This window comes from Ambystoma mexicanum, chromosome 2p, assembly GCF_040938575.1.
Source record: "Ambystoma mexicanum isolate Mex_15411 chromosome 2p, UKY_AmexF1_1, whole genome shotgun sequence".
NCBI lineage: Eukaryota > Metazoa > Chordata > Amphibia > Caudata > Ambystomatidae > Ambystoma > Ambystoma mexicanum.
The window spans coordinates 1,195,351,226-1,195,377,696 of record NC_090923.1 but is presented as its reverse complement, the minus strand read 5'-3'; the positions used below and the strand labels follow the sequence as shown (position 1 = coordinate 1,195,377,696).

The window sequence follows — 26,471 nt, the reverse complement described above, 5'->3', positions numbered from 1 at the left end:
GGCCAGTGTTGCCTCTATGTGTGTGATCTATGTGGCCCGCAGTGGAGGCTGGACGGGAGACAAAGGGCAGCAGGTGTGGCCAAGGGCTGTGGGAGAGGCAATCTCTGCAGAGCCAGCGGGAGTCGCGGGGAAGGAGCGGGCGGAGCCCAGAAAGAAATCCCATCTGGACCCTAAAAGCGGCAAAAGCAAGTATTAAAAATGGTGATGGGGTTGTATTTCATTGAGTCCTGAGGTAATAGATTGAAGTTTGTATATCGACCAGCTTTCTTTAAAATTTAGAGAATTGGTAATGTTGCTGGTATTGTGTACTTTATCCGCAACCCACCACGTAAAGCTGTCTGGGCCATGTTGCAATTCAAGGAAGTGTGATACCAGAGGGGCTACCACAGTTTTACAACGTATTCTCGAGCGATGTTCCCCAATTCTTTTATGCACTGGTCTAGATGTTTGTCCCACATAGCGTAATTTGCAGGGGCATTCTATGATGTAAATTACATTGCAGGTCTTACAGTTGGAAAAGTGCTTGAGTTTCCATTCCTTATTGCCAATCATAAAGGAATTCATTTTCTTTGTCTGCTTGCATACAGTGCAGTTCCCGCATGGGTGGTGGCCATTAATCTCTCTCAAGTTCCATAGGGTGGATCTGGTACTTGTTTTGGTTATTCTGGCATGCGTAAGCATGTCTCTTAAGTTCTTAGATTTTTTGAGTGCCATTCTTGGCAGCGGTTCCTGGGGTAGGCTCAGTTGTATAAGTGGCCAGAATTTTCTAATTGCTCCTCTGAGTTTAGTGGTGCTGGGGCCGAAAGTGGTGACACATGCCATGATGTCTTGCTGGATGTCCTGGATTTTGGGTGTGAGGAGCGCTTCTCTCGGTGTAAATCTCGCTCTCTTCTGGGTGTCCCTAAGGAGTTTTTTGGGGTAGCCACGAGCTTTCAATTTGGTTTCAAGGGCTGCTGCATTTATTTTGAACTCTTCTGTATTGGTACAATTTCTGCGTACTCTAAGAAACTGGCCATAAGGAAGGTTGTTTCTCAGATTGCGCGTGTAGTTGCTTTTATAATGGAGTACTGTATTGCGATCAGTTTCCTTTTTGAACATGGTGCATTCCAAGGTATTATTCCTAGGTCTAATGGTGAGATCCAAGAAGTTGATGCTAGTGTTACTGCTGTTGATAGTAAATTTGATTTCTTCCGTACGGTTGTTGACCCATCCAAAGAACTCTTTGAAGGTAATAGCCTCTCCTTTCCAGATAAAGATGATATCGTCAATATATCTGTGCCATAGCATAATGCTGTCAAGGAATGGATTACATGTGTTGAGGACATGATTGTATTCATATTCTGCCATGAATATAACTGCCATACTGGGGGCGAAGGCTGCCCCCATGGTTGTGCCACGAATTTGCAGGTAGAAGGTTTCTTCAAATTGGAAGAAGTTATTCGTGAGGGCCAGTTCCAGTAGTTCAACTATAAAGTTAATCGGGACTCTTGTTTGTGACATGTGATGGGTAAGATGGTGCCTGATGCATTCGACCGCTGCTTCTTGAGGGATGCTTGTGTAAAGGCTATTAATGTCCATGGTCACTAAAATATCTTCTGCAGGATTAAATGGTTGATGTTCAAATTTATTTATGGTTGCCATTGTGTCGCGCAGGTATGTGGGAGTTTTCTGACTCAGAGGTTTTAAGAAGAAGTCAATAAATTGGCAAATAGGTTCAAGCACTGAGCCACATCCTGACACAATGGGTCTACCCGGGGGTGTAGTCTGGTTTTTATGAAGTTTGGGTAAGGCATAGAACGCCGGAATGCGTCCCTCAGAATTGTTGAGAAAGATTTCCTCTTTGTCCGAAATCCAGTTATTCACCATGGCAAAATCAGTTGTCTCTTTGATCTTCCTTTTGATTTCTGCTGTAGGCCAAAAGAGGACAACGGACACTATAACCGGAGGTACCTTGAAAAGAATGCACATCAGTGACCAAACAAGGAAAGCATTGGGGCTTGCCAGGAGAACCTGACTTCTACATTTCACACAGATAATGACAGATAACACCATTTATTGTTGACTATCCTTCCCACGCGGATATCAGAGATGCCGTCTAGGCAAGCACATTGCTTGTGCTTCTGGAATGTGAAACATCAGGTAGACCTCTCAGCCCAGCCTCTCCAAGGGACAGGCAACAGCAAAGCAAATGCTTTACGGTCAGCAAGTGGGGACCTTGACAAATGTAAAATCCACCAAAGCATTGTGGGTGAGTTCAGTCATACTGGAGAACCCCATAATTGTGACGCAGTGGAAATGCAGTAGCAAAGCACATTTCCTTACTCTTTCGCTCCTCGCTCACTAGTCCACCACAATCCCAACTCCCACAACCTAGCAGCCTGCTTGCAGAGTTGGTAAAGTATAGTGTCGCAACAACAGAAAATCCTATTGTTCAGGATAAATGAAAGTAACACTCAAGATGGTTCAATATTCATCTTATATAGTGAATGCGACATAAGCCAAAACATTTCAGTTTTGACACTTGCTGTTTAGATTGTAATTGGTTATTTATAAAGCGCTTAGTACCCAGCAGTGTCTAAGCGCGGACCTGGGGATCGAACCTGTGTTCCTCTGCATCGTCTTTCTTTCAAGGCGAGTACGTTGCCGCTGGGCTATCCTCCCGAGACGATTCCAACCTTCGTCATGCAGATATCGGTTGTATACATCTACATTTACATTCCAATTGACTCTATGCATCCTCAAATAAGCTGTGCTACAGGGTTGCCCGTGCGTCTGAGCTCTTCTTCATCTTCTGACCAAGAATTGTCTCTGAGATATTGCCGGAAATCTGACCACATACCTTTACGGCTACTCTTAGTTGGCACTAATGTCACGTGAACTTCCTTCTTATCGTTTCGTTGGCCCATACTACATCGTTCAGACATTCATCCACTTCCACTGTACACATTTTTTTTTTTACTTTTAATAAAATCTATTTCATTAAGCAATTTAATCAAAAGATTGAATAGCTAAAAAAATAAAAAAATACCAAAACCATCAACATAGTAACATTGATAATGCATGAGTCAGCTTGACTCCAAAATTATAAAGGCAGACACATACATTTCCCTTACAGAAAGACAGGCAAACACGTGTCAATTAATGGTTGCAGTTTGGGGTTTATAGGCAACGTCCTTTCTGAGGAACACGAGTTGTTAAAGAGTGACACACAAAGTTTCCCCAAGATTTCATGGCCATCCCGGCATAATCGGTGGTGTGCCTTGGTTATGCTGGCAGGGGTACACAGACTCCTCCTCGAGAAACAATAGGGGATAGCCCTCTCTCTAAACAAGGGGTGGGCTTCCACTTTCTTCTTGTTTAGCCACTAAATGGGAAAGAGGAATCTGTCCTATTATGTATCTGCCAACATCAATTCCATCCTTCTCAGCTGTTGCCGACTATTGAAGAGAAAAGGGGACCATGACAATTGCCATATCACAGTCCAGCAAGACAGCAGGCAATAGGCCAGGGAATCCATAATGGAGGAGAGTTATTAATCAGAGTGTCAAAGAGGTCTCTGAGATTTTTGAGGGGATCACAGTTCTGATACCTTTCAATTTATGGTATAAATATATCTTTAAAATGTATATGTATCTTCTAAGGGAACTCAAAGAGTTAATGCATGATTCTCCCTTTCAAGCTATATGCCGCAGCACTTTTTTTCACACTAATCCTGGTGCTGTTCTATGGCGCCAAATAATCTTTGTAGTACTGGCTCCATCTGCAAGCCTAGCACAAGCTATTCTCAAGTGGTTTCCATGAAACATTTGGAACCACTAGTCTCAGTAAATGACACAACGTTGTCCCTATAGCCTACCAGAAGAAACCCACTCAGAAGGTTCTTCTGGGACTGTAATCTAACACAAGCCCTCATCCCTGGCAAGAGAGTCAGTGACGTAGAAACAGTGAAACTATTCCTGACATAGTCACACATTCCACACTAGTGGTTTCATAGTTCACTGGGCATCCAAGAATCCTGAACAGGATTGGTTCCTTGTGGGAGCTACCTGTGTATGTGCCTTCTCCAAATATATTTTGAAGATCCCCCTAGCACCTTGGGCCCCCTGGCCAAACCTCTACCTGCACTGTTAGTCTACTTCTCCAGCATTTGCCCTAAGAAGCGAGTGTCGGCTGCAGCTTTTGCCGCCACTTTCATTCCCCCTTCACACCCCTGCCATTCATTCTCCCATTGACTTAGTCCTCGCTAACCTTCACCTCTCCGTCTCCAAAACCCTTGATACCTTTGCCCCTGTCCTGAGGTCCCGTTTGAAACCTGCTGCCAAATGCAGAAGCTGGTATGACTCCGACCTAGCTGCCCTGAAACGCAAATGCAGAGTTGCCGAACAGAAGTGCCAGGCAACAAACACATCCACTGACAAACTGGCTTGTCGCATTCTCCAAAGGCGCGACCGTCTCTCCATATGCTCCAAGAAGAGGGCCCACATTGAAGCCTGCATCTCTGGGGCCACAAACAACATGGCTGAATTCTACAAAATCTGCTGAAACGCACCAATCCTACTGCAGTCGCCACCTCTCCTCTTCCTTCCGAGGCCCTCTGTACCGCACTTGCCAACAATTTCACTACCAAAACCCAGGACATTCTGTCCTCACTCTCCTCTACCCCCTCCTTGCTCCCCCACCTGCTCTCAAGCCTCCCTTGGCCCCCTTCTCTCCCTCCTCTATACCCTCCTCCTTGTCGCCCATAGCACTGGAGGAGCTCTCTAAAGCAGTCTGCTCTGTGAAAGTCTCCTCCAACCAGGTGCTGCCCTGCTATTCCAGAACTATCAATGACAACATCTCCACTTTCACTCCTGCCTTGTCCGGCTTCTGTAACCATTCCTTTGCCACTGGCTCTTTCCCACTTTCCCTCAAGCACTCCCTTGTGCACCCTCTCCTGAAATAGCCGTCTGCTGACCCCTCCTGCCCTGCTAACTATCGCCCAATCTCCCCCACCCCCTTTCTGAGAAAACTCTTGGAGAATTTGGTCATTTCCCAACTGAGCCACCTCACTGAATCTGTTGGGCTCCTACATGAGCATCAGCACGCTTCAGAGCATCCAGAGGCACGGAAACTGCTCTCCTGAACACCTGTGATGTCCTGCTATCAAACCAAGATTCAAACGCCCCCTCTGTTCTCATCCTCCTTGATCATTCCTCCGCCTTTGACAAACTCAATCATGTCACCCTCTTAAAGCTGCTCCATGTGACCCTTGGTATCACGGACCTATCACTGGATTGATTGACCTCTTTCCTATCTAATCGACCTTCCCTGGTGCAACGGGACCCCTTCCTCTCTTCCACCTCTTCCCCTACCTGTGGCTTCCCTCAGGGCTCTATCATATCGCTGTGGCTCTTCAACATCTACCTTGCCGCTTTGGCTCACTTGATTTCCTCATTTCCATTGTTATGCTGATGACACTCAGCTCTCCTTCAAGTTTCCCCCTCTACCTCCTATTCCTCCTCTCTCATTCTTGATTGTCTGAGTGCTATTCAGGAATGGTGCTCTGCTAATCATCTCTGTCTTAATGCCAGTGAGACTGCAATCCTTCTCATTGGAACAGGGTCTCAGGCTCCCTCCTTACCTCCCTCTCTCTGGCCACCTTCTTTACGACCCCTCCCTCACCATATAGTGAGGCAAAAAACCATGGTGTCATCTTTGACTCCGCTCTCTCCTTTTCGCCTCACATTATGGACCTTGCCAAGAAGGCCCACTTTCAGCTTTACCTCCTCAGAGGTATTCTCCCTTCCTTACATTCCCTCAGAAACTCAATGTCTCCAGAGCTCTGGTTCTCTCTAGGCTGGACTACTGCAAAAGCCTCTTCCTCAATCTATCTCTTTCCATGTTTGCCCCCTTCAACTTATCCAGAATAGGACTGCAAGACCTATCCTTGGCCTCAAGCCCTGGGACCGCATCTCTCCAGCCCTAAAATATCTCCCCTGGCTTCCTGTGGCTGCAAGGACAACATTGAAGAACCTCTGCATCATTCACAAGGCTTTCTGGGGCCGGGGATCCCTCTACATCCAACTCTCTCCCTAAATGCCTCCCTGCTAGATCTCTTTGGTCTTCTAGCTCCAACTCTCAGCAGATGAGAAATGTTTCCAAGTAGAGAGTGGGCGGTAGATCTTTGTCCTCGGCAGGTGCTTCTCTCTGAAATGGCCTACCTGCCCCTCCCGCTTCCATGCTAAATACCCCTGCCTGCCGCTGTACCAGACCCTCCCTTACCAGTCTCCACCAGCACCCTCTAAACAGCTGCCCTCCCCTGGTCTCTTCCCTGGCCAGCCTGTTGGGATGGGCACCCCCCCGCCCTGAGTCCAGACCACCACCCCCTGCCCTCCCTTGCACTTAGATGGTGGCCCTCCCTTGGCCCCTATGGCCCCTGGTCCGGGCCCTCCCCTGAGCACTTGTTTAGCTCCTGGGCAAGGCCAATCGCCACATCTATTCCTTGCATTAGTACCTGGCAGCGAAATTCCACAGGATACACTTAACATGGATTGACTTGTTTCCGAGCCATACCACAGTGTAATCCTGTAGACGCACTTACGTGCATTGCGCGCCGGGTACACTCTTTTTTTTTCTTTTTCCTGACGACCATGGAAAGGGATAAGGGACCACACGTAGTCCCTTCTCCCTTTTCCACGGTGGCCAGTTTTCTCCCATTCATTAGTATGGAGCAACTTGGCCCAAAATAGCACCTTATTGCTTCGTACTAATGAAGCAGTCCGCGCATTCTAGTGTTACCGCATACTACGACAAAACCTTTTCAAACAGCAAATGAAATGCTGCTTGTAAACGATGTTCTGGGACTGCAAACTCAGACTCGGGAAAACTAGTTTCCCAAGCCTGCAGACCCCGGAATACTAATGGCAGTAAGCCCCGCATTGGTGGGCCAAACCCGCCCGTGGTAATGCCCCCGGGCCTTCGTTAAGGCACTCACTGCGCTTGGGCCCGTAACTATGGGCCTGGGGGCATTACCTTGGGCGGTATTGGCCCGCCGTCTCGGTGCTTATTGCCACATTATTCCCCTCCTCCCCTGACCCCCTCCACCACTCCTCTACTTCCAAGCACTTCTTCCTGCACTTGCACGATTCGAATGTCACAAGGCCTACTAGGACAGTTACTGTTGTTTTATACCCCCCACCCCCTGTTGCCTTGTGGTGTGTAGAAACACTTATTGTTGTAGAGTGCGCCTTAGAAATGCACAATAAATAAAATGTAAATAAAATCTCAGGACCTGTTTGACATTCAACCCCATTCAAGTTAATCAAAACCTTCTACAAACCTTCATTAGCGCGATTAGTGGCGCATCTGCGTTCAAACTGGTCCCCTTTACTCACATCCCCATTCCTCAAGATTTTATAATCGTATTCTCTTCCAAGCTTGGGTGAGTATTCATGCTCACGCTGTCCAAGCTAACGATTACGTTCTAGTTTCAGAGCAGCTAGATGTCTTGCCCCGCAACCACTTTGGAGATACTATTAAGGTCAGGAAATTCGGCAGAATTAATTTGCCTAAAATCTTTCCGCCCTGTTTTACGTTCTTCTATCTCCCTTTGATGTTAGCCTTGCTAAGAAGTTGGGAATAGGAACGAGCTAGGAGGCGGCAGTAGGTTCTGTAAAATGGATTCAAGATCCTTTAGTTGACTGTGTTTCAAGAATGATTGAGGGCGTGAATGTGCACAAAGGAAGAGGGAGTGGATGTGCAACCGCATACGGGTGCGTGGTGGTTGGATACTCAAGGGCGTTGCTTAAATAGCATCGAGAAGCAATTTCAACTCCAATATCAGTGTATGTGGGGAGGGGCTTCAACATTTTGGAAATAGAAAAGAGTCGTGGACTTGAGCTCAGACACCTAGCAGAGTGATAACGTTTTCCTTTTACCTTGGAGTATACAATTGAAATAAATACTATCAATGGGCTTGTGCCCTTCAGAAAAGACTTGAAAGTACACATTCCAAGCTAGCATTTAGCTGGATAGGACTCACTCCACTAATCTAAGACTCTCAGAAGATCTCCTGAAAGAATCCCATTGGCTTTCCTTACACAAGACACATCAACCTGTTTAATTGGTATTTGTGAGTGGAGTGCTCTTACTATTTGAGAGCACCATGACCTACAGGCATAGCTCACCAAAATAAAGCTAAAAATGAACAATAATACGTCTAAGGAAATTAATTTGATATATTGCAATATACTTTTGCACACCACAGAAACCTAGATTTTATCTATGACCTGACCCCCGGCCTGTCATTAATTCAATGGGCTTCTTTATAAGTTTGGCAGTAATTCCAGAGAAATTAGCACCAAACTTGTTTACTGTTACAGTCACTTCAGCCTGCCAATTTACAGTGGGATTATGAACAGCGATTTTCATCCCCAGTTCTGAAGTATTAAATCTGATGATTTTTGGAGGTGGAGTGAAGGATTTACCTTCAGCTATATGCTGTAGGATAAGAGGTGCCACTTCTTCTCGTAATTTGGTGGTGCACAAAAATGGCAGTAAAGTCGCGATAATTCTATCACTGCCATTTTACCAACATTTGCTGTCGTACCACTGAATTTGTAATGAGGCAGAATGTTTGTTTTCTAATATATTTTGTCTATAGGAATATTACCAGTTACAAGAACCAAAGCATCAGATGGCACCATCTGATGCACAAGTCTATAACTTGTGCAATGGACCATCTCACGACTCTTCCTCCGTTGAAGATTCATAAGTATTGATGTGACCCACAGGTGCATAGACTTGCCTACACCTTGGACCTCCATCAAATGAGGATTCATTCTAAAATGTATAAGTGTTCCTCGTGTCCTAGCTGCGGCCTGTTGAGGAGTCCACTCTGTACCACTGCATTTACACCTTTCTTTAAGTTGCCATCAGCAGTGTTGTCCTAAGGGATCGCCTGGGTCTTGAGTCCCCTTACCCCCCCCCCATGCTCTGGCGAAGGTTAAATCACGGATTGTTTGTTTTTATACAATGTCTTCTTCTAGATTATCAGATGCCAAAGAGATTTGGGAGCTCTTGGATCCTCATAACACACCCTTGAAGTTGGTGTTCTGCTGGACTCATGCTTTCATATCTGGGTGTTGTGGAATATTACACTGTAAGAGGCCACCGGGACTCGCCTATGCTCTGCCCTGCCATTGTGCAGGACGGATCTCTGATCACCATCCACTTTGCATTCAATATTGGTAAATGCGGAACCAAGACATCACGCCTCCATGTGTGTCAAGGTCTACTTGTGTTTGTAAGATACAGGCGCTATTGATGCCCTGCTTTATTTGGGGCAATTGTGGAAAAGAGAAATGGCGAGTATCCTTGACTCTCATGGGCCACCTATTGCTCAGGTAGAAGAGTCTTCTTTGTACTGATTGGGGTGTATTTAGATTGTGTAAATTAAAGCTAGAAATGGTCATCTGGACTCAGTGCTCCAAATAAGAATTTAAATTGGGAATATTGAACTCTATTTTTTAAAATTGGGAGTAAAATGATATTTTAGGGAGTAAAAAAGTAACTCTCATTTTGAATGGGAGTATATTATAAGTATGTTTTAACTATAAAACAGACAAGTTTTAGTAATAATTATTTCTTTGCTTCTAGTTATTAATGTACAAAGATACATGTTTAGCTCTTAAGTTGAGGCAGTAACAAAAGTAGTTTCTTCCTGTAGCAGTACCGGTCCAAACATATCGAGGGAGCTGTGGGTGTGCCTGAAGGGGGACTTGCCTTTATGTGTCGATTTTCCTATTTGTTGTTGCGAGTATTTGTACTCCCTATTTTTCTTTTTTTAAAGTATTTGCAAATTTTTAGGGAGTAAAAGTGGCCGATACACCGCTTATCCGTAGAGCTGCCTGGACTCAGTTACATGTCTTTATGCCAAAGAATTTTTTAAAGAATGAACATCTATCGAATATTTTACAACAACATTTTTTTTTTATAGAGAAGGCACTTTTTGGGAGGGAGGGATCCCCCCAAACCCTCATTTCTGACCCATAAAAACCCACCCCAACTGTTTCCCTAAAATATTTAACCTTTTACCCCTCCCCTAAATGCATTCTCTATAAACAATTTCGGTATAAAATATTCCAGATATGTCAATTCTTTATAAAATATTCGATATACAGACTGCATATCCTTGAAGTCATACTCCGCTCCTTGCTATTGTAAAGCAGTGGTCTTTGAGCTACTCCTTACTGTAGTGCAAAAGTGACCTTACTCTGCAATATGTAGGTCGGTGCTAGATTGTCACACCCACATCCCTGCTCCAGGCCGGGACAATAACTGCTGTAATACACTATGCGGGGTTTTGTGGTTATTGTGGACTTCACTGTTGCAATAGACCTCTTAGATCTTAATGCCCAAGTCTTGCTCTTAACCCGAATGGATCTCTGTGTTCCTTTACGCGTCATGCTTCATCTAGCTGTACCATGTTCTATAGACCTAGAAGCCTCTTCATTAATCGGATGCAGTTTTCTCTAGTGGTAAAGTGTCGCTCCAAAAATTGATATCCTCTGTAGGACTCCCCGTTTTCTTTCAATGGGCCACTGGTGAAAACCCAAGGTTGTTGATGATTGCTGGCACACATCAGAGGACAGACCTGTTTTCCCTTCAGCGGCGAGGCCAGCCATTGGCTGCCACCTCCACCGTGCACCTCCCCGTTGCTGCATGAGAGCCAGGGATTGCTGGTGCACTGTGTTCTCCTGCTCCTTCCCACTCTCACAGGGCAGCAGGCGTGCTTGAGTGGCTCGGCTTCATGGAGCTGGTGGTGTGTGTCTCGCTTCTCCCCAAGAACGAAGGCATGGCAGCCAGGCCGCAAAGCTAGCCTGGGAAATCTGGGGTACTCTGCAACCGTGCTGACAGTCTAACAGAGATTTCACAGAGCACAGTGACTGTTTCAGGCTTTCAGAGGACAGTGGCCACATATGGGTTGGCGGTGAAGGGAGAGTCGGCGGGGACTGGGGTTGGCAGTGGGAGAACATGTAGTTGCATGTATTTGGGGGAGGCTGGATTGATGATGGAAGTGGGAGGTACAGGGGATGGAAGCATGCCAGGCAGTCTATTTATATTTGGGCTGTCAGGAGGGTTTGGGTATGTTTGACAATTTATTTTTAATCGCGGCAAACTGACTGCAATTTATTTGCCCGGGCCCAATGTAAACGCACATGCATTTTTTTTGTCCCCGCCTTCAATTTTAAGGATGTGGGGGACACCCCCGGGCCCCCAAAATTGCTAAATATCAAACACAGGGAGCGGGGGACACCCCTGCAACCCCCACTCACTAGGGTTGGTATTTTGCAATATATGCAATGAAATTGCCCCAAAGGCCAAATCACCCATGCAAAATTCGACCAAATTAGTCATTAGATCAATTGCTGTAGGTCAAATAGGCTAATACCATCAGGAGGCCTGCCAGTTTTGGTCATTTTGCATACAGTTCACCAATGACTGCTGTTTCATAAACAACATAACATTGTAGCTAAATAGGCATCAACAAAAGGGAGGTTTTCAACCAAGGCATTGAACGTGACATCATTGACACCGGGAGCGAAGTCCTCCCATGCCGGATAACTGATCACCGGCAATGATATGTACCATGGCATTCATGAATGCGTGTGAGTTGCGTTGCCGCCCACCAGCTAGACTCACCAGATGTGCAGACAGCCCAGGAAGGCAAAGAGAAAGCCGCTGAACAGGGAGACCAGCTAGACTCACCAGATGTGCAGACAGCCCAGGAAGGCGAAGAGGAAGCCGCTGAACAGGGAGACCGGGATGGCACAGAGCAGCGAAATGATCCGGTAGCACCAGAGCTTGGAGGCCTCAAACAGGATATCGCTCCAGGTCCAAACTTTGTCGAAACTGTGGAAAGAGGCAGGCTCGGCCAACACGTTGGAGAAGTCCACCTATGGGTGGGCAGAAGGGAAGGTCAGATTACGGCGAGACGATTTTAAACACACTGCGAAAGCTGAAAGAATTCCAGGGCACACTATCAGAACACTTAAGAGATGTCTCAGCACCATACCTTTGAAACCCTGTTTTGCGTGAATGATGCGGCTACCCGCATGTTGGCACATGGGAAGGATTATGCGTCATGGCCGAGTGACTTTGGTATCCTCAGCCCCCTCCTACGCATCACCAACCCGGCTTGGATTTTATATAAGTGCTCACAGTGCCGAAACATATCTAAGTGGGCAGACAAGGACACAAGTCTTTGAGCAACCTCCTGGCTAACACACACACACGCACGCACGCACACACACACACACACATACACACCCCCCCCTACCTATGGTTAAGTTAAAGCATTTGTAAATAGACTTTTCCCAAAAAGCTATTGCAAATAACTTTTGACTTGCTGGATGGATTTGGGTGAAATTAAATGTACCAGCTAGCACACGCATACCCACAAACTGGACATTTGGGTGAAAATGTGTTAACACGTGAAAAAGTTATTAGAAAACAAAAATGCTGTTTTGTCTAGTCACATTAACTTTTCCATAGAGAAAAAGTGTATTGATTTTAACAATCGTAGTGCAAAAAAACCGCTGGACAGATTTGGACCAAATAAGAAACAACTTGGGAACAAACCGCCGCAAATGTGCCTTTTGCTGGTTTGGGGGTAAATCCATCCAGTCGTTTTTGAAATATTCAATGGAAAATGTTTGTGGCATAGGGGCTGACACGCTTTTCAGAAATGCTGGATGCAAGCAATTCCTGCGATGATACCGAAGAAACCAAAAATCTAAATTGCTCAAAAATGCTATTTAGAGGATGAAAAGTGATGTCATGACATCAGGCTAGAAGTGAGAGGGGGAGAGGGCATATGTGAAGTGGTGGATTTGGGGTGGGCTGGGAGCTTTTTTGGGATAGAAAATGTATGCCTTATCGTGGAAATACAGGGGGAATCTCGCAAGATTACCAGGGTAACGTTGCAAGACTCACTCAGAAAAGAAAGCGCATCACACGACTTGAAGAGTGAAAGGGGATGGTGGGTGGGGTCAGAGAGAGAAAAAACAATCAATAGGATTGGGGGGACCTCGAAGAAAATATAGCATATCAAAACCCTAAAATGTACCTAAGAGCGATATACAGATATAGTATTAATACCTTCTCACGGCAGAATGAATCCATTAGCGAATAATGCGTAGGGCCTGTGTCCAAAAAGGTACACACTGTATTCTGTGGGCCACCAACGTCAGCCCTTGCACGCTGTTGGGTCCCCTGGATTAATTGTTCAACTTTTACTAAATGGAGTGCAAAGATAAAGCGTAAACAGGCGAAATTGCCTTTACTCTTTACTTTTAGCCTCCGTTTTTTAAAGAACAAGAAAGAATGCTTTGCAGATGGCATTTGCAATGAATGTGTATGGAAGCCGCCTGCGTTTAACAAAAAGCAGAGGGATTCCATAGGGATTCATTTGTTTTACGCTTCGGTGGAAATCTCGTGCAGCCGTAAAACCAGGCGGCATTTTAAGGAGGAGGAATACACGCAGAAATGCTAAATCCGTGTCATGCCCCCTCATCCTTCAAATGCACTGAAAAACCCCTGGAGTGTAAAAGGAAGACTACATTTACGCCTTTATGTCATGCTCTGGTGGTGCGGTGATGTCACTGTAAGGATGGGGTCTGGTCTCCTGATCCTTACATGAAAGGGCCGCAGTTACATCACCGGCGACGAGGATGGGATCCAGCTGGGAGGGAGCAGCGCCTAGTAACACTGCCCTCCAGAGGTGACATCCGCCCGGGGTGGTCGAGCCTGGTTGTTGGGAAGAGGCACTTGTCCTGTAGCTTCGTAACTGGGCTTATCAGCGGTGGTCTGGCATCGGAGTCAGACTTGGACTTGGTTTCTGTGTGCTGCGGTTGTTTCACACAGAGTGCTGCCAGCTGTATTGCCGTGTCAGAAGTGGCTGTGTGAAGCCGAGGTTCTTCACGGCGGTGTGTGCAGTTCGGTGATGTCAACTCGGAGGGCTTACCTGTGTATGGCCATGTACATGGATAGAAAGCTGGTGTCCGAGGCAGGTGGCGCAGCGTTCCACTCCGGAGCGCTCATTGGGGCAACCATCTTATCCAAGTGTGATGGTGTTTTTTGTGAGGTTAACTGCTGTGCGTTGCCAGTGCCTGAGACTGCCCTTGAGCCGGGTTTCCAAGTTGCAGTTGGTGCGCATTTTGGAGTTTCCCCGCAGAGTTTACAGGGTGAGAGAGGCTGATGAGGCTGATGTGGACATATGGGCTGACGTCGACCTTTGTGACTGTTCTGCCATTCTGGATGGTCCCCTGGAGTCTAAGCTCTTCGACGCTAAGGACGTTTCTGTCCGTGACGCAACTGACGTTTCTGTCGCGGAAGCAGGCGTTGTTTCTGGCAGTCAGGCTGACAGGGATGTCATGGACCAGGGTGCCTCTGCGTGGGTACTTCCGGTATCAGCGAGGTTATGGATGCAGGAGAAACGTATGGTCAGTGTTGTGCACTCGGACCCATCAGGAACGGTGAAAACAGTTTGCAGAGCCATTAAGGGGAGTGCGTCTGCCAGCATGGAGGAAGCCGACGGGACAGTCACGGTCCGTTCCAAGTGGGCCTGCTCGTCGGTTTGCGCGGTATGTGATTCTGTAGACGGTGTAATACGGAACTGTTGCCAGGCGTATTGGCGAATTCTGCAGAAGGTGAAGGAGTTTGACCCCGGTTTGGTCGAGTTTGTGGCCAACTTGGAGGGTTTATCTTTAACTGAGTCGTAATATCATGTTTGAGTATGACCAATAATCTTATAGGTCACGGCGTGTGTTTTTGCGAGGTGTTGTGTGGTGTGAGGCGTTCGGTTGGGCATCTTTGTTTGAGTGTTAGTCTTGAGTGTTGAGGGTTTTCTCTTTTGTGATGCTCGTTAGGTGATTGCTTCAGTTTCCTTTTCAGGTGGGATGGGTTCTGGAATTGCGGGTGGGGGGCTAATGAATTACTGTGATAATTTTAGTGAATTTCTATGATAATTTCAATTTTATCTTTCAGGTGGGAGAGAGATTGGACTTGCGGGCAGCGGGTGAACGTACAAGTTCAAATTTGGAATGTTTGCCATTTGAATTGTCTATTGTGGTTTTACTTGGCAACTAATATGTACTAACTATTCTTCCTTTTCAGGTGGGATATGGACTTGCAAGAGACTTGCGGTGGGGATGTATCTTTTGGGTGCAATGGTTTACTTAGACCCTCATTACAACACTGATGGTAACCAATGGCGCTATTAGCACCATGGTTGCTGCCGGTATTGTAACAAGTCCGCCAATGGTAAATGGGGAAATACCACCCCATTCCAAGGTTGGCGGGGCGGTAATTCCCCATTTACCATTGCCCCTTCCCCATTCCCATTTTTGCCCCATAGGGCTCAATGGGACTGGGGAAGGCGGTAATTATGGTACCGCAAATTGCGGTACCGTAATTACCTCAGAAGTCCCTTTGCGGGTCCCTACTTTAACGGTTGGTCCAGACCAGCCTTTAAGGTCGGGAGCCGCAAAGGGACCTCGTAATCAGGCGTTAAGGGTTTAACGGCGCCAAGACCTTTTACGGCGCCGTTAAACCCTTAACGCCAGGGTCGTAATGACCCCCTTAGTCTGTAAAGTTGTGTTTCTATGTGATTTGACATTGTTCTGCATGTCTGTCGGTGTGGGCCTAAGTAAGTTGGTTGCGGGCAAGCATGTTAGTGATCCGTGGAGTGTTGAGGGGAGTCTTTGTGGGTGGTGCATGTTTGTTTTGCAGTTGGTGTTAAGGATTTCTGTGGTATTGGGTGCGGTTTTCTTTAGATTTTTTCGGTAGTTAGGTGTTTCTTGGTTTTGGTATCTATTTGCATTGCTGTGCAGTGAGGTACTGTGTTTTCTCCCTTAAAAGTTTTTTTTGTGGTTGCAGTGAGGTGCTGCGTATTTATTTGGAGGCTTGGAGGGGCGCGGTGAGGTGCTGCATTTCCCTTATGCGGTGTTTGCAGTGAGGTGCTGCGTGTTTATTGGGAGGTTTAGAGGGGTGCGGTGAGGTGCTGTGTTTTCCTTATGCGGTGGTCACAGTGAGGTGCTGCGTTTATACCTGAGGTTCGGGGGGGGGTGCAGTTAGGTGCTGCATTTCCTGAAAAAGGTATATATTGTTTTTTTTATCAGTTCTGCAATGGGTTTTCTTGTGGTTTCAATTGTTTCTCGTGGGTTCATTATGGAGTTGCATGGTTTGGAGGCTAGTCCTCTAGTGTTTCTTTGGTTTTCTGCTCTCGGGCTAGGATGTAGTTTGGGTTTGTGGTGGTTTTGGGTTTGTGGTGGTTTCATTGGTTTTCATTGTCGTTTTAGGATATGAGGTATTCTCCTGTCTTTTCGCTTTTGTGATGGGTTTTCTTGTGGTTTCAATTGTTTCTTGTATCTTTTGGGTGCCATTTATTTTCTCGTGGGTTCATTTTGGAGTTTCATGGTTTGGAAGGTATTCCTCTGGTGTTTCTTTGGTTTTCTTTTCTTGGGCTAGGATGTAGTTCAGGTTTGTGGTGGTTTCATTGGATTTCTTTGTGGTTTTATGAAATGAGGAATTGTAGTTCGGATTTGTGGTGGTTTCATTGGATTTCTTTGTGGTTTTATGATATGAGGTATTCCCCTGTTTTTTCATTTTGGAGATGGGTTTTCTTGTGCTTTCAATTGTTTCTTGTGGGTTCACTGTGGAGTTTTCTTGGGGTCTCCTTTGCCAGTTTCAGTTTTCTTGCTTTTTTTCCCCGTTTTCCATTTTTCGGTGCTCCTCGGAATATGTTGTTGTTCGTTTTGCGATTGGGTTCCCTGTGGAGTTTTCTTGGGATTTCCTTTGCCGGTTTCAGTTGTGGCTTTCTTACGGTTGACATTTTTGCCGTTTGTTGTTTGTGTGGCATTTTATTTGCCGGGATCAGTTGCGGCTTTCTTGCGGTTGACATCTTCAGGGTTGGTTCGTGTTGTGTTGTGTCCCTTCACGTGTGAGGGGAGGGAGGTGTGTCATGTTCTGGTGGTGCTGTGTGCATGCAGTAATGTCACTGTAAGGATGGGGTCTGGTCTCGTGATCCTTGCATCAGGATTTGGTTTGTTTTAATATGTGTGGGGAGTGGGATTCTAGAGCCAGCAGTTGGAGATCATCGGTTTAGCCGGGCGGATGTCCCAGTGTTGCTACGTACTATGTAAATTCTAAATAAACCGACATTGTTAAGTTACTTACGTGTTCTTGGTTGGTATCTCAAAGGGCCGCAGTTACATCACTTTACTTTTGCACCTCAGTTTTACCAAATGATACCCATTGTGTCTTTCACGTGTAAAGAACACTGAGCAATGTTCGGGAGCCACGCTGCCATTGGCACGCATGTAGCTCCTAAAGTGCCAGCTTAAAAGTATCTGTGCAATCACAGATCATATTTTGGGCGAGAGAGCAGTTGTCTAAGCTTAGATCATAGCAAATACACAAATAATCCTGCCATATAACATCCCGGCCTTGTTTTTTTTTCTCCATAAACCTATCTTTACTTGCAAGTGCTTGTGTTAAAAACTCTTGCAGGACCCTTGCTTAGAAAAAAAATAATAATAATTGCAGGGAGACATTGTCTAAAATGTCAAGTCTTTAATAAAGAAATATCAAAACGTCAATAGAACGGATTAAAGAAAAGCATGATGCCAAATGCACCCCACTTTCCAGAACTTTATTCTCACATCCAGGTTATCATGCCATACTCGGTGTGTGTTAGGGGAGAGAATTTCCCCTCTGCGTGCACCCCCATTTCTCCCCCTATCGTCCTTAGCCCTTACTAGGGAGCTGGGCATGGAATTGGACTGTTTCCTCTACTCCATCATTACCAACTTGCCAGTACATACATGAAGGAAGGTGTTTGTAAACCCTGCTGGTCTCTTAATATGAATTAACAACATTTCCAATTTCATTTAACTGGGTGATTTTGAAACTATACACCTTTTGAGAATGTCATATGTGATCAGTTGCCTTAATTCTAATTTAATATTGGGCCAAATTGACACCTAGAGGATAGCTGGGCTAATTTTAACAATATCCGGTGTATATTTTGGACATAGCCCTGGTAGTATGGAGACGGATACGCATTCTCTGCGCCGATACCGTGGCATGACAGCACGCTCTCCACCGCTTGATTGGGGCTGGGTTCCAGCCTTGCACCACATGCACTGGACATCGAGGTAGCGGTGTTGACGCGCAGCGTGGGGCTGATGGTGCCCCTTGCAGGCTGCAGTGCTGATCGCAATATTGCCCCGTTAGACGAGGCTGTCAAAGATTGTTTGTTGTGTAGATGAGCAGTCCACTTCAACATTTTGGCAAAACAAATTCTCCAACAATTGCATTTCTATGCTGTGGAAAACCTTTGAACACCTGAAAAAAAGGAAAAAGGGGATAGAGGCTTTGGGTCCGAAGTCCCACATGATTTGGTTTCATTATTCGTCCACCCCCTTAATTCCACATAAATAGCCTTACCCTCAAGTAACGTTTGGAGAGGAACAGGGACTTGCACCACAAGTGCCGCATTGTCTGCGGGAAGCCAGATGGTCCGTTTACAATCCCCTTATTCTGGGGAGTCGGAGACAATTTGCTCTTGGGTTTCCAAGAGCAGGATAACTTAAAGGCTAAACCAGGGTGCAAGTACTCACCCCAAACTCACACCCTTATCACTCCAGAAATCTGTGCAAAAGATCTCCAAGCCGTTCAATGTCCTCCAGAGTGCCCCCTAGCCACATTATCAAAAGACGTGAAGGCTAGGTAGAAAATACTATTTTTAGATTAATTATTTTCAGCTGTAGGAAACAGATTGAAATGCCTGCTCCAAATTTTGCAAGCCTTCTATTAGCCGTACTGACATATTTTTCTAAGTTATTAGCCTGTGCCCAAGCCATCAGGCTTTTATAGATCCCTTCCCAAAGGCCTTGCCGCTGACGGTCATCAAATAAATTGGTCTTTAGCATTTGAGAGATGACCGTTCACCCTTTTCAGTTTGGGTTGAACTTGTCCAGACATAGGGCCTCATTACACGGACAGAGGTAAGGGTTAACGGTCACCGTTAATGGTACCGGTGACCGTTAACCCTTACCGCCTTGCTACGAGGTCCCTTTGCGGGTTGGAGAATTTAACGCCTGCTTTTTGCAGGCGTTAAAAACCAACCCGCAAAGGGACCAGGGAGCTAATTACAGTACCGCAATTTGCGGTGCCGTAATTAGCACCTTCCCCATTCCCATTATGCCCTATGGGGCAAAAATGGGAATGGGGAAGGGCAATGGGGGAAGGGGAAATTACCGCCCCACCAACCTTGGAATAGGGCGGTAATTCCCCTTTCCACCAAGGCAGTGCCGGTATTTTACCGGCATGGACCAAGGTGCTATTAGCACCTTGGTACACCACCGTCCGTGTAATGAGTCCCATAGTATACTTATGTATATGGCCTTTCACATTCATGTGCCGATAAAAAGTAGTTTGGCTTGCTTTTTGATTCATGTAGAGCAGGGGTCTGCAACATTCGGCTCTCTAGATGTTTAGGACTACCACTCCTATGATCCTGCACCATTGACTATGCTGCCAAGAATTGGTGGGTAGTTGTAGTTATAATTCAAAACATCTGCAGATCCAAAAGTTGCAGACCCCTTCTGGAGAGTATTAATCCAATCCGATTCCTGCCTGACCCTTAACTGAATCACCAGCACCCCCCACCCAACTGGATGAATACTACTGTCACTTAATTCCTAACCCTCCCTCTGGACCTTCCTCCTCCTACCAGCCACATGCTTGTAAGAGTTTGAAAAATATCAACATTACCAAATATATCCTCTTTTTTTTTTTTTTTAGTTAATTGATTTTTATTGAAAGTTAAGAATAATTAAGTCAAATATATCATCTTTAGTTGTTGAAGATACAGCTCCCATTGTATTGTAAATAAATATTGTTTATCATATTAGTTTAGCTCAGTCATACACTCGGAGGCTTAAGCCACTAGTCTACTGTCTATTGTCATGGGTTTCAGTTGTCTATTAGGTCCCTCGTTGTCCCTTTAGTGAAAGTTTAACTTACATTCTAAGGGGGTGGGGCCAGTTCTCCATTGTGGTGGGGGAGCTGACACCTGACCGAGTCCTCCGTTTGCTTGAGGTGGATGCCCGGCCATGCTGCAGTTGATGGCCGCGGTTGCTGTGAGCTAGAATGCCTTTGCTGGCTGGATCTTCCTGAATGCAGGTTGGAGCCACAGGCTGGCGACAGGAGGCCAAAAGAACCCAACATTGGCGTGTTCGAAAGTGAGGCTAGAAAAGTGTGCGTATGCATTAATGCGTGCTCCGAATTGGGTGGGGTGGGAGGAGTGGTGGTGGTGGTGGTGGTGTGTGCATGCGTGTGTGTGTAAGTAAGTAAGGTAGCATCAGCCAGTGGTTCTACCACAAGGAATCAGTACCCTTGTCTAGACTTGGAGACTCAATGGATATGTATCGGGTCTCTTTACTGTGCCAGTTAAATGAGGCGTTTATCCCAGAGAACTGCAATAATAGGAATGAGGAAGTGGCAGCAGGGTTATGGGATGACATGGTTACAAAACATTTCAAATAAGTAGACATGTTTCCTGGCTATGTCAGGGGTCCACGTCCATGCACATGATGACGACTTGGTGACTGCAGCTGACCTGCCAATACAGCATGGCAATGCACATCCATGCCTCCATCTTCCAATATGATCAGTTTCAAGACTCTGATGACATACTGTGGTGCACTTTCCCTATGGCTGCCACGTGCACACATGATTCTGAATATAATATACCCAGTCCTGTCAACCAACATCATTATCCTACTGCACTTTCACACTAATGTTGACAGAGTGCCATGATATTCATGAATGACCCGCTCAGATTACCACCTATGACAATGCTAGATGAACAATGTCACTTTTGCAAGTAATGTCCAATCTAAAGAGACCTTGGCAGGCCTACTACTTACATAACAGAAAATGGAAAATCTATGAACCAATGCCGTTATGTGAATGAAATAATATAGCGTTAAGCACTCGTTCCAAGGGCTGCAAAGGGTGTTAAACGGACTGGGGCATGAGTTAAAAGCACAAGCGTAGTGAGGGCGTTTAACGAGGGCCCTGGGAGGTTAACAACTGTTCCAGCCCCTGGGACGAGTGCTTAAAACTATTAGCACTCCGGATTTCCGATCGGGAAACACAGTGTGCTAGGATAATTGTATGTTCATGGAAATACTGTCTAAAGATGGCCGCCATGGATGGCGGGGCTCCATACGTAACCCCTCTGCCAGCGCAGCGGGCAGTGGCCATCACCACTGTCTCGTGGTACAGATGGTATGTTTAGCTAGTTTGACACAGGGTCTGACAGTAGATCAGGGTTGCACAGCTGGCTTTGTTGTAGAGCCAGATGTAATTTTCAAGCCTTCTGTGGTGGGCCGGGCCACAAAAATGTCTAAATGAAGTGAGAGAAAAGGCCCACCTGACATGTAGTTAATGGCTTTATTGCTACGTTTCTTAATTTCCAGAGAAAATACTGAAATATTTCAAAGGAACATAATGATTATGAAAACATTAACTAATCTTAGTTCGAGGAAATTACTCGAGGGCTGTGGTCAACAAAACAAGGATGCTGATAACATACTCAGCCACCCTGATGTGTACCGTTCGACTAATTTCGATTTACTGGGTTTTATATTTTACTGATTTTGGGCTGTGGTCAACAAAACAAGGATGCTGATAACATACTCAGCCACCCTGAGGTGTACCGTTCGACTAATTTCGATTTACTGGGTTTTATATTTTACTGATTTTGGGCTGTGGTCAACAAAACAAGGATGCTGATAACATACTCAGCCTCCCTGATGTGTACCGTTCGACTAATTTGGATTTACTGGGTTTTATATTTTACTGATTTTGGGCTGTGGTCAACAAAACAAGGATGCTGATAACATACTCAGCCACCCTGAGGTGTACCGTTCGACTAATTTCGATTTACTGGGTTTTATATTTTACTGATTTTGGGCTGTGGTCAACAAAACAAGGATGCTGATAACATACTCAGCCACCCTGAGGTGTACCGTTCGACTAATTTCGATTTACTGGGTTTTTTATTTTAATGATATTGGGCCTCATTACGACTAGGGCGGTAGCCATGCCCTTAATAAGGGTCTGGGTTCCCTGAATGGGGAATTACCGGGCTATTTCAAGTTTGGAGGGCCCGGTAATTCCTCCTTCAGGGAACCCGGGCCCGGACCTTCCCCATTCCCATTTGAGCCCCCATAGGGCTCAATGGGAATGGGTGCAGGGAGCTAACAACGGGCCGATTACGACCGGCCCGTTGTTAGCTCCCTGGTCCCCTCGCGGGTTTTACCAGGCGTTCTTACCGAGTCCAGCGAGGGAACCTCATAATGAGGCGGAATGGGTTTAACGGGTCCGCCTCCATTAGCGGCACCCATTAACCCATTCCGCCAGGGTCGTAATGAGGCCCATTGTATTACATTGCAGTTTCACTTATCCAACACCATGTTCTATGCCAAATACATGTCATGCTGTATCAAAATAACAATGTCAAAAATGAAAAATAATTATATGAAGAAAAAACACTTCATCTGTGATGAGTTTGAGAGGCTATCAATTTAAAACCTAAGTATTGTGTGCTTTAGATTTTAATCTTTTTTTAATAAAAAGCCACTGCAATTTAAGAAATGGTCCATTTATGTAACTCAAGTTAGCAACCACTTGCCATTCCCTTTTAGTCCAAAATGCGAGGCCTGATTTTTTTTTGTGGTACAAATTAAGCACTGCCTACATTGAAGAACTGTTTGTTTCACCCAGCTTGCTGATCTGTTTCTGTCCGATGTATACAAAGAAACGAGAATGAAGTTATGTCAGCTTCTTTTAATTCTGCCTTGCTTTGTTTGCTCTCTTATGTTTAGAGAGGAAATGACTAGAAAAGGGCTGCATTGTATTGCTAGACTTCTGTGACCTGGAGGGCCATAAACCATAATGTGATGGGACACATCTGGCTTGTGGGCAGGGGCGTTGCTAGGGGGGGGGGCTAAAGGGGCTATAGCCCCTGATCTTTTGGTTGTAGCCCCGGATAGAATCTCAGGAGCTACAGCCAAAAGACTAGCTAGCCCCCAGTCCCAACAGTTCCAACATCAGCTTAGCCCCGGGTCTTTTCCAGACCTAGCCACTCCCCTGCTTGTGGGCCATATATTGTGCACCCTAGCAACAGATCTTTCACTGAGTTCCTGGTAGTCGAGCTCCTGATAGAGGCAGGGACCACTGAAACCACACACCCCTCCAGGGCTGCAGCAATCCTACTTGCTGAAGCAATATTCTCTGCATGATGCTGCATTTAGATCAATAGGTAGTTAAATCAGAAAAACGTTATTTCTGGGATATGCTCGTAACAGTATACACAAATTGGGAAGTTACCTCAATTCTAAGTGGGCTGCACTGGCCTCTTCTACCATGGCCTGGCTTTTAGCAGAAATCTCACTGCCCCAGGCGAGGGGGCCTCTACCAGAGTTGACCCTATTGAGGTGGGTTGCGTGAGGACATGGAGCTGGTGCTGCCGCATGTCCTCCTTCAGAGTGGTGTCGGGGTGTGTGCAAGGCTGCCTTTTCACGCATCGTGGGATGTGAAGGTTCCTGGACAGGGTATCCTCTGGGTAAACCTGCTGGTCCTTCTTCCTCCACTACTGGCGCCGCCCTGGCCATCTCAGCTCCGCCTGAGTGGATGTGTCCACTTGGACCGCTTCTCTTCCTCACCACCCCCCTCCAATATTGGCATGTCCGGATTGGCCTGTACATTTATGGTTTCCTGCGATGCAGCATTTGTGTAGAAGAGCAAACGCCCATTGATGTTGGACTGTATTGGAATGCACATGGCATGTGTCTCAAAAAATGGGTGGCTCCAGGAATGTTGGGCTGTTCAGACCCCCTTCACCTTACATCTAGCCGCACTGCCAAATCCACTTAATTGTCCCATATATGGACGAAGACACCCCACACATTTGTACTCGTGTGACCACGGAAATAAATATGCATGGGATTTTACATGCAGAGTCTGCAATCCTGGCACACGTGCATATAATCATTGATAACAGCTGCTATGTACATCTTCCTCGTTGCCACCCAGCCTCAGCGGACATGTCATGGCCTGATGCACACATCTTTGTGACAGTGATGCGGTTTGCAAAACTGAGAGTGTTTGCACAGTGTGAGGGTAACGGCACTTTGCAAAGGGGCTCAGTTTGACCTACCAGGGATTGCCCCTCTGCAATCCAAGCTATGGAGTGGAGTGGGGTTATGTTGCATGCGCGCTGTGGCTGCGGAGACCACTGCATAATGCTCACACAGCGCATCGCTATGTGATTCTGACCTGATCCTGGAGAAGCTGGTGCGGGGCCACCAATGTGTTCCACTGCGGCAGTGTGCAGCGTCTCTACCCTGACCACCTCCGCAGTTTGCCTGATAATGGGCCTCATTACGACCCTGGAGCTAACGGGTTAACTGCGCTGTAAAAGGCCGCGGCGCCGTTAACCCATTAGCGCCTAATTACGAAGTCCCTTTGCGGGACCCAACCTTAACGGCTGGTCTAGACCAGCCGTTAAAGTAGGGACCTGCAAAGGGACCTTCGCGGTAAGTATGGTACCGCAATTTGCGGTACCGTACTTGGCGCCTTTGCCATTCCCATTATGCCCTATGGAGCAAAAATGGAAATGGGGAAGGGCCATGGGCAAATGCCGCCCCGCCAACCTTGGAATGGGGCGGTATTTCCCCATTTCACCATGGCAGACACGTTACGATACCGGCACCAACCATGGTGCTAATAGCGCCATGGTTTAGCGCCGGTGTCGTAATGAGGGCAAATATCTGCATGTAGCCTTCTCCTGGTCAGGTCCTGTGCCCAAAAAGCCGCTTGTGAGCATGTGTTCAATCAAACCACACGTCTGAAATACTTTTCCCCTTTGGTCAATGTGTGGTAATAAATTTGACATGTAACTCAAGTGCAAATGTGTATCAGCTATTTTGATCAGCCAAGTCGCGTGTGAGTCTGTGTTCAATCAAGCCTACCCAGCACACATTTCTCCTCCATCCAGACATATGTTGTGTTGCATCACACTGCCAATCTCCTTCATTCTAATCTCACTGCCTGAGTGATCTGCAAGGCCCTGTACACTATTTTCCCAGGACATTCCAAAGCCTTTTCCTATTCGCTCAATGTGTGCTAATACATTTGATAAGCAACGCAAGTGCTCTTGCAGGTCAGCTATTCCACTCAACCAGCTCATGTGTGAGCATGCAGTCAATCAAGCCACAATACCCAAAGACGTTCCCCTCCACTCAAAGGACCTCATTAAGAGTTCAGCGGTGTGGCCAAAACAGTGGTAATGCAGTGGTAACATAGTTACCACTGCATTACCCCGCATTACCGCACCACCACCGAACTATGGTTTTGGAGGTAAGGTGGAGGAAAAAAAAAACAGCAAAATGGTGTAGGTAATTCCAACACCCTACCATCAAAAATGGCAATTTCGGTGGAATTGCCGCCAGTGGGAATTCTACTCAATTCCCCATGGGATCCTATGGACTGCATAAATGGGGACTAACACTGCCATACTGTCAACTGTAATCTGGCAGTAATTCCACCAGACCAAGTGGCGGTAACAGTACATCCGTTTGGTGGTATCTTGGCAGATTTACAGCTGAGATACCACCAAACTTAAATGAGCCACACAGTGTGATAATTAATTTGACTTCAGTGTCAGCCATTGGGCTCGACCAAGTTCGTTGAGATAGCATGTTAAATCAAGCTACACGCCGCTAAGATTATTCTCCTTCGCTCAAAGTGTGATAATACATTTTATGCAAGATGTTTTAAGAAATTCAGGTGCGTGTGTAGCTCATCTATTGTGCTCAGCCATTGTGTGTGCACGTGTGTGTTCAATCAAGCTGTCCCAGAACAAATCTTTCCGCCATCTAGACAGGTGGTGTGTTGCATCACACAACCAATTACCCTTCCACTAATTCCACTGCATGAGTAATCAGCAAGCCTCTGCTAACAAAATGTTTCCCTGTACACTCACAAAGACTTTTCTCCTTGCCTCAAAGTGTGCTAATACTTTTGACAAGTAGTGCAAGTGCTTTTGTGTCAGAGATTGCCCTCAGCCAAGTCATGCTCGAGTACTCGTTTAATCAAGCCACACGCCCCAAAGACGTGTTCCTCTTCACTCAGTGCGTTAGTACATTTGCAAGAAATTCAAGAGCTTGTGAGGGTAATTCATAGAATTTCGCAGAAAAGTGTCGCAAGCGGCTGGCGCAGAGTGTCCGCGTGCGATTGACTGCGCCAGGCACGTGTGCTAAAACCGATTTCCGCGCACAGCGTATTCATGGATTTTAGGCCTCCAAACCAGCCGTGGCGCAGAGAATCGCAGCGACCCTGCAGCAGCGCCAGTA

At 46.3% G+C, this 26,471-nt stretch overlaps 1 protein-coding gene across 1 annotated transcript in view; it reads right to left on the bottom strand.

The window, feature by feature from the left end:
- The window catches only part of LOC138567320 (caveolin-2-like), a 64,770-nt gene that overhangs the window by 11,694 nt on the left and 26,605 nt on the right, over nucleotides 1–26,471 (bottom strand). The window contains exon 2 of the mRNA XM_069645406.1: nucleotides 11,749–11,936. Within this exon, the coding sequence (XP_069501507.1) occupies nucleotides 11,749–11,936 (188 nt within the window). The remainder of the gene's footprint in view (nucleotides 1–11,748; nucleotides 11,937–26,471) is intronic.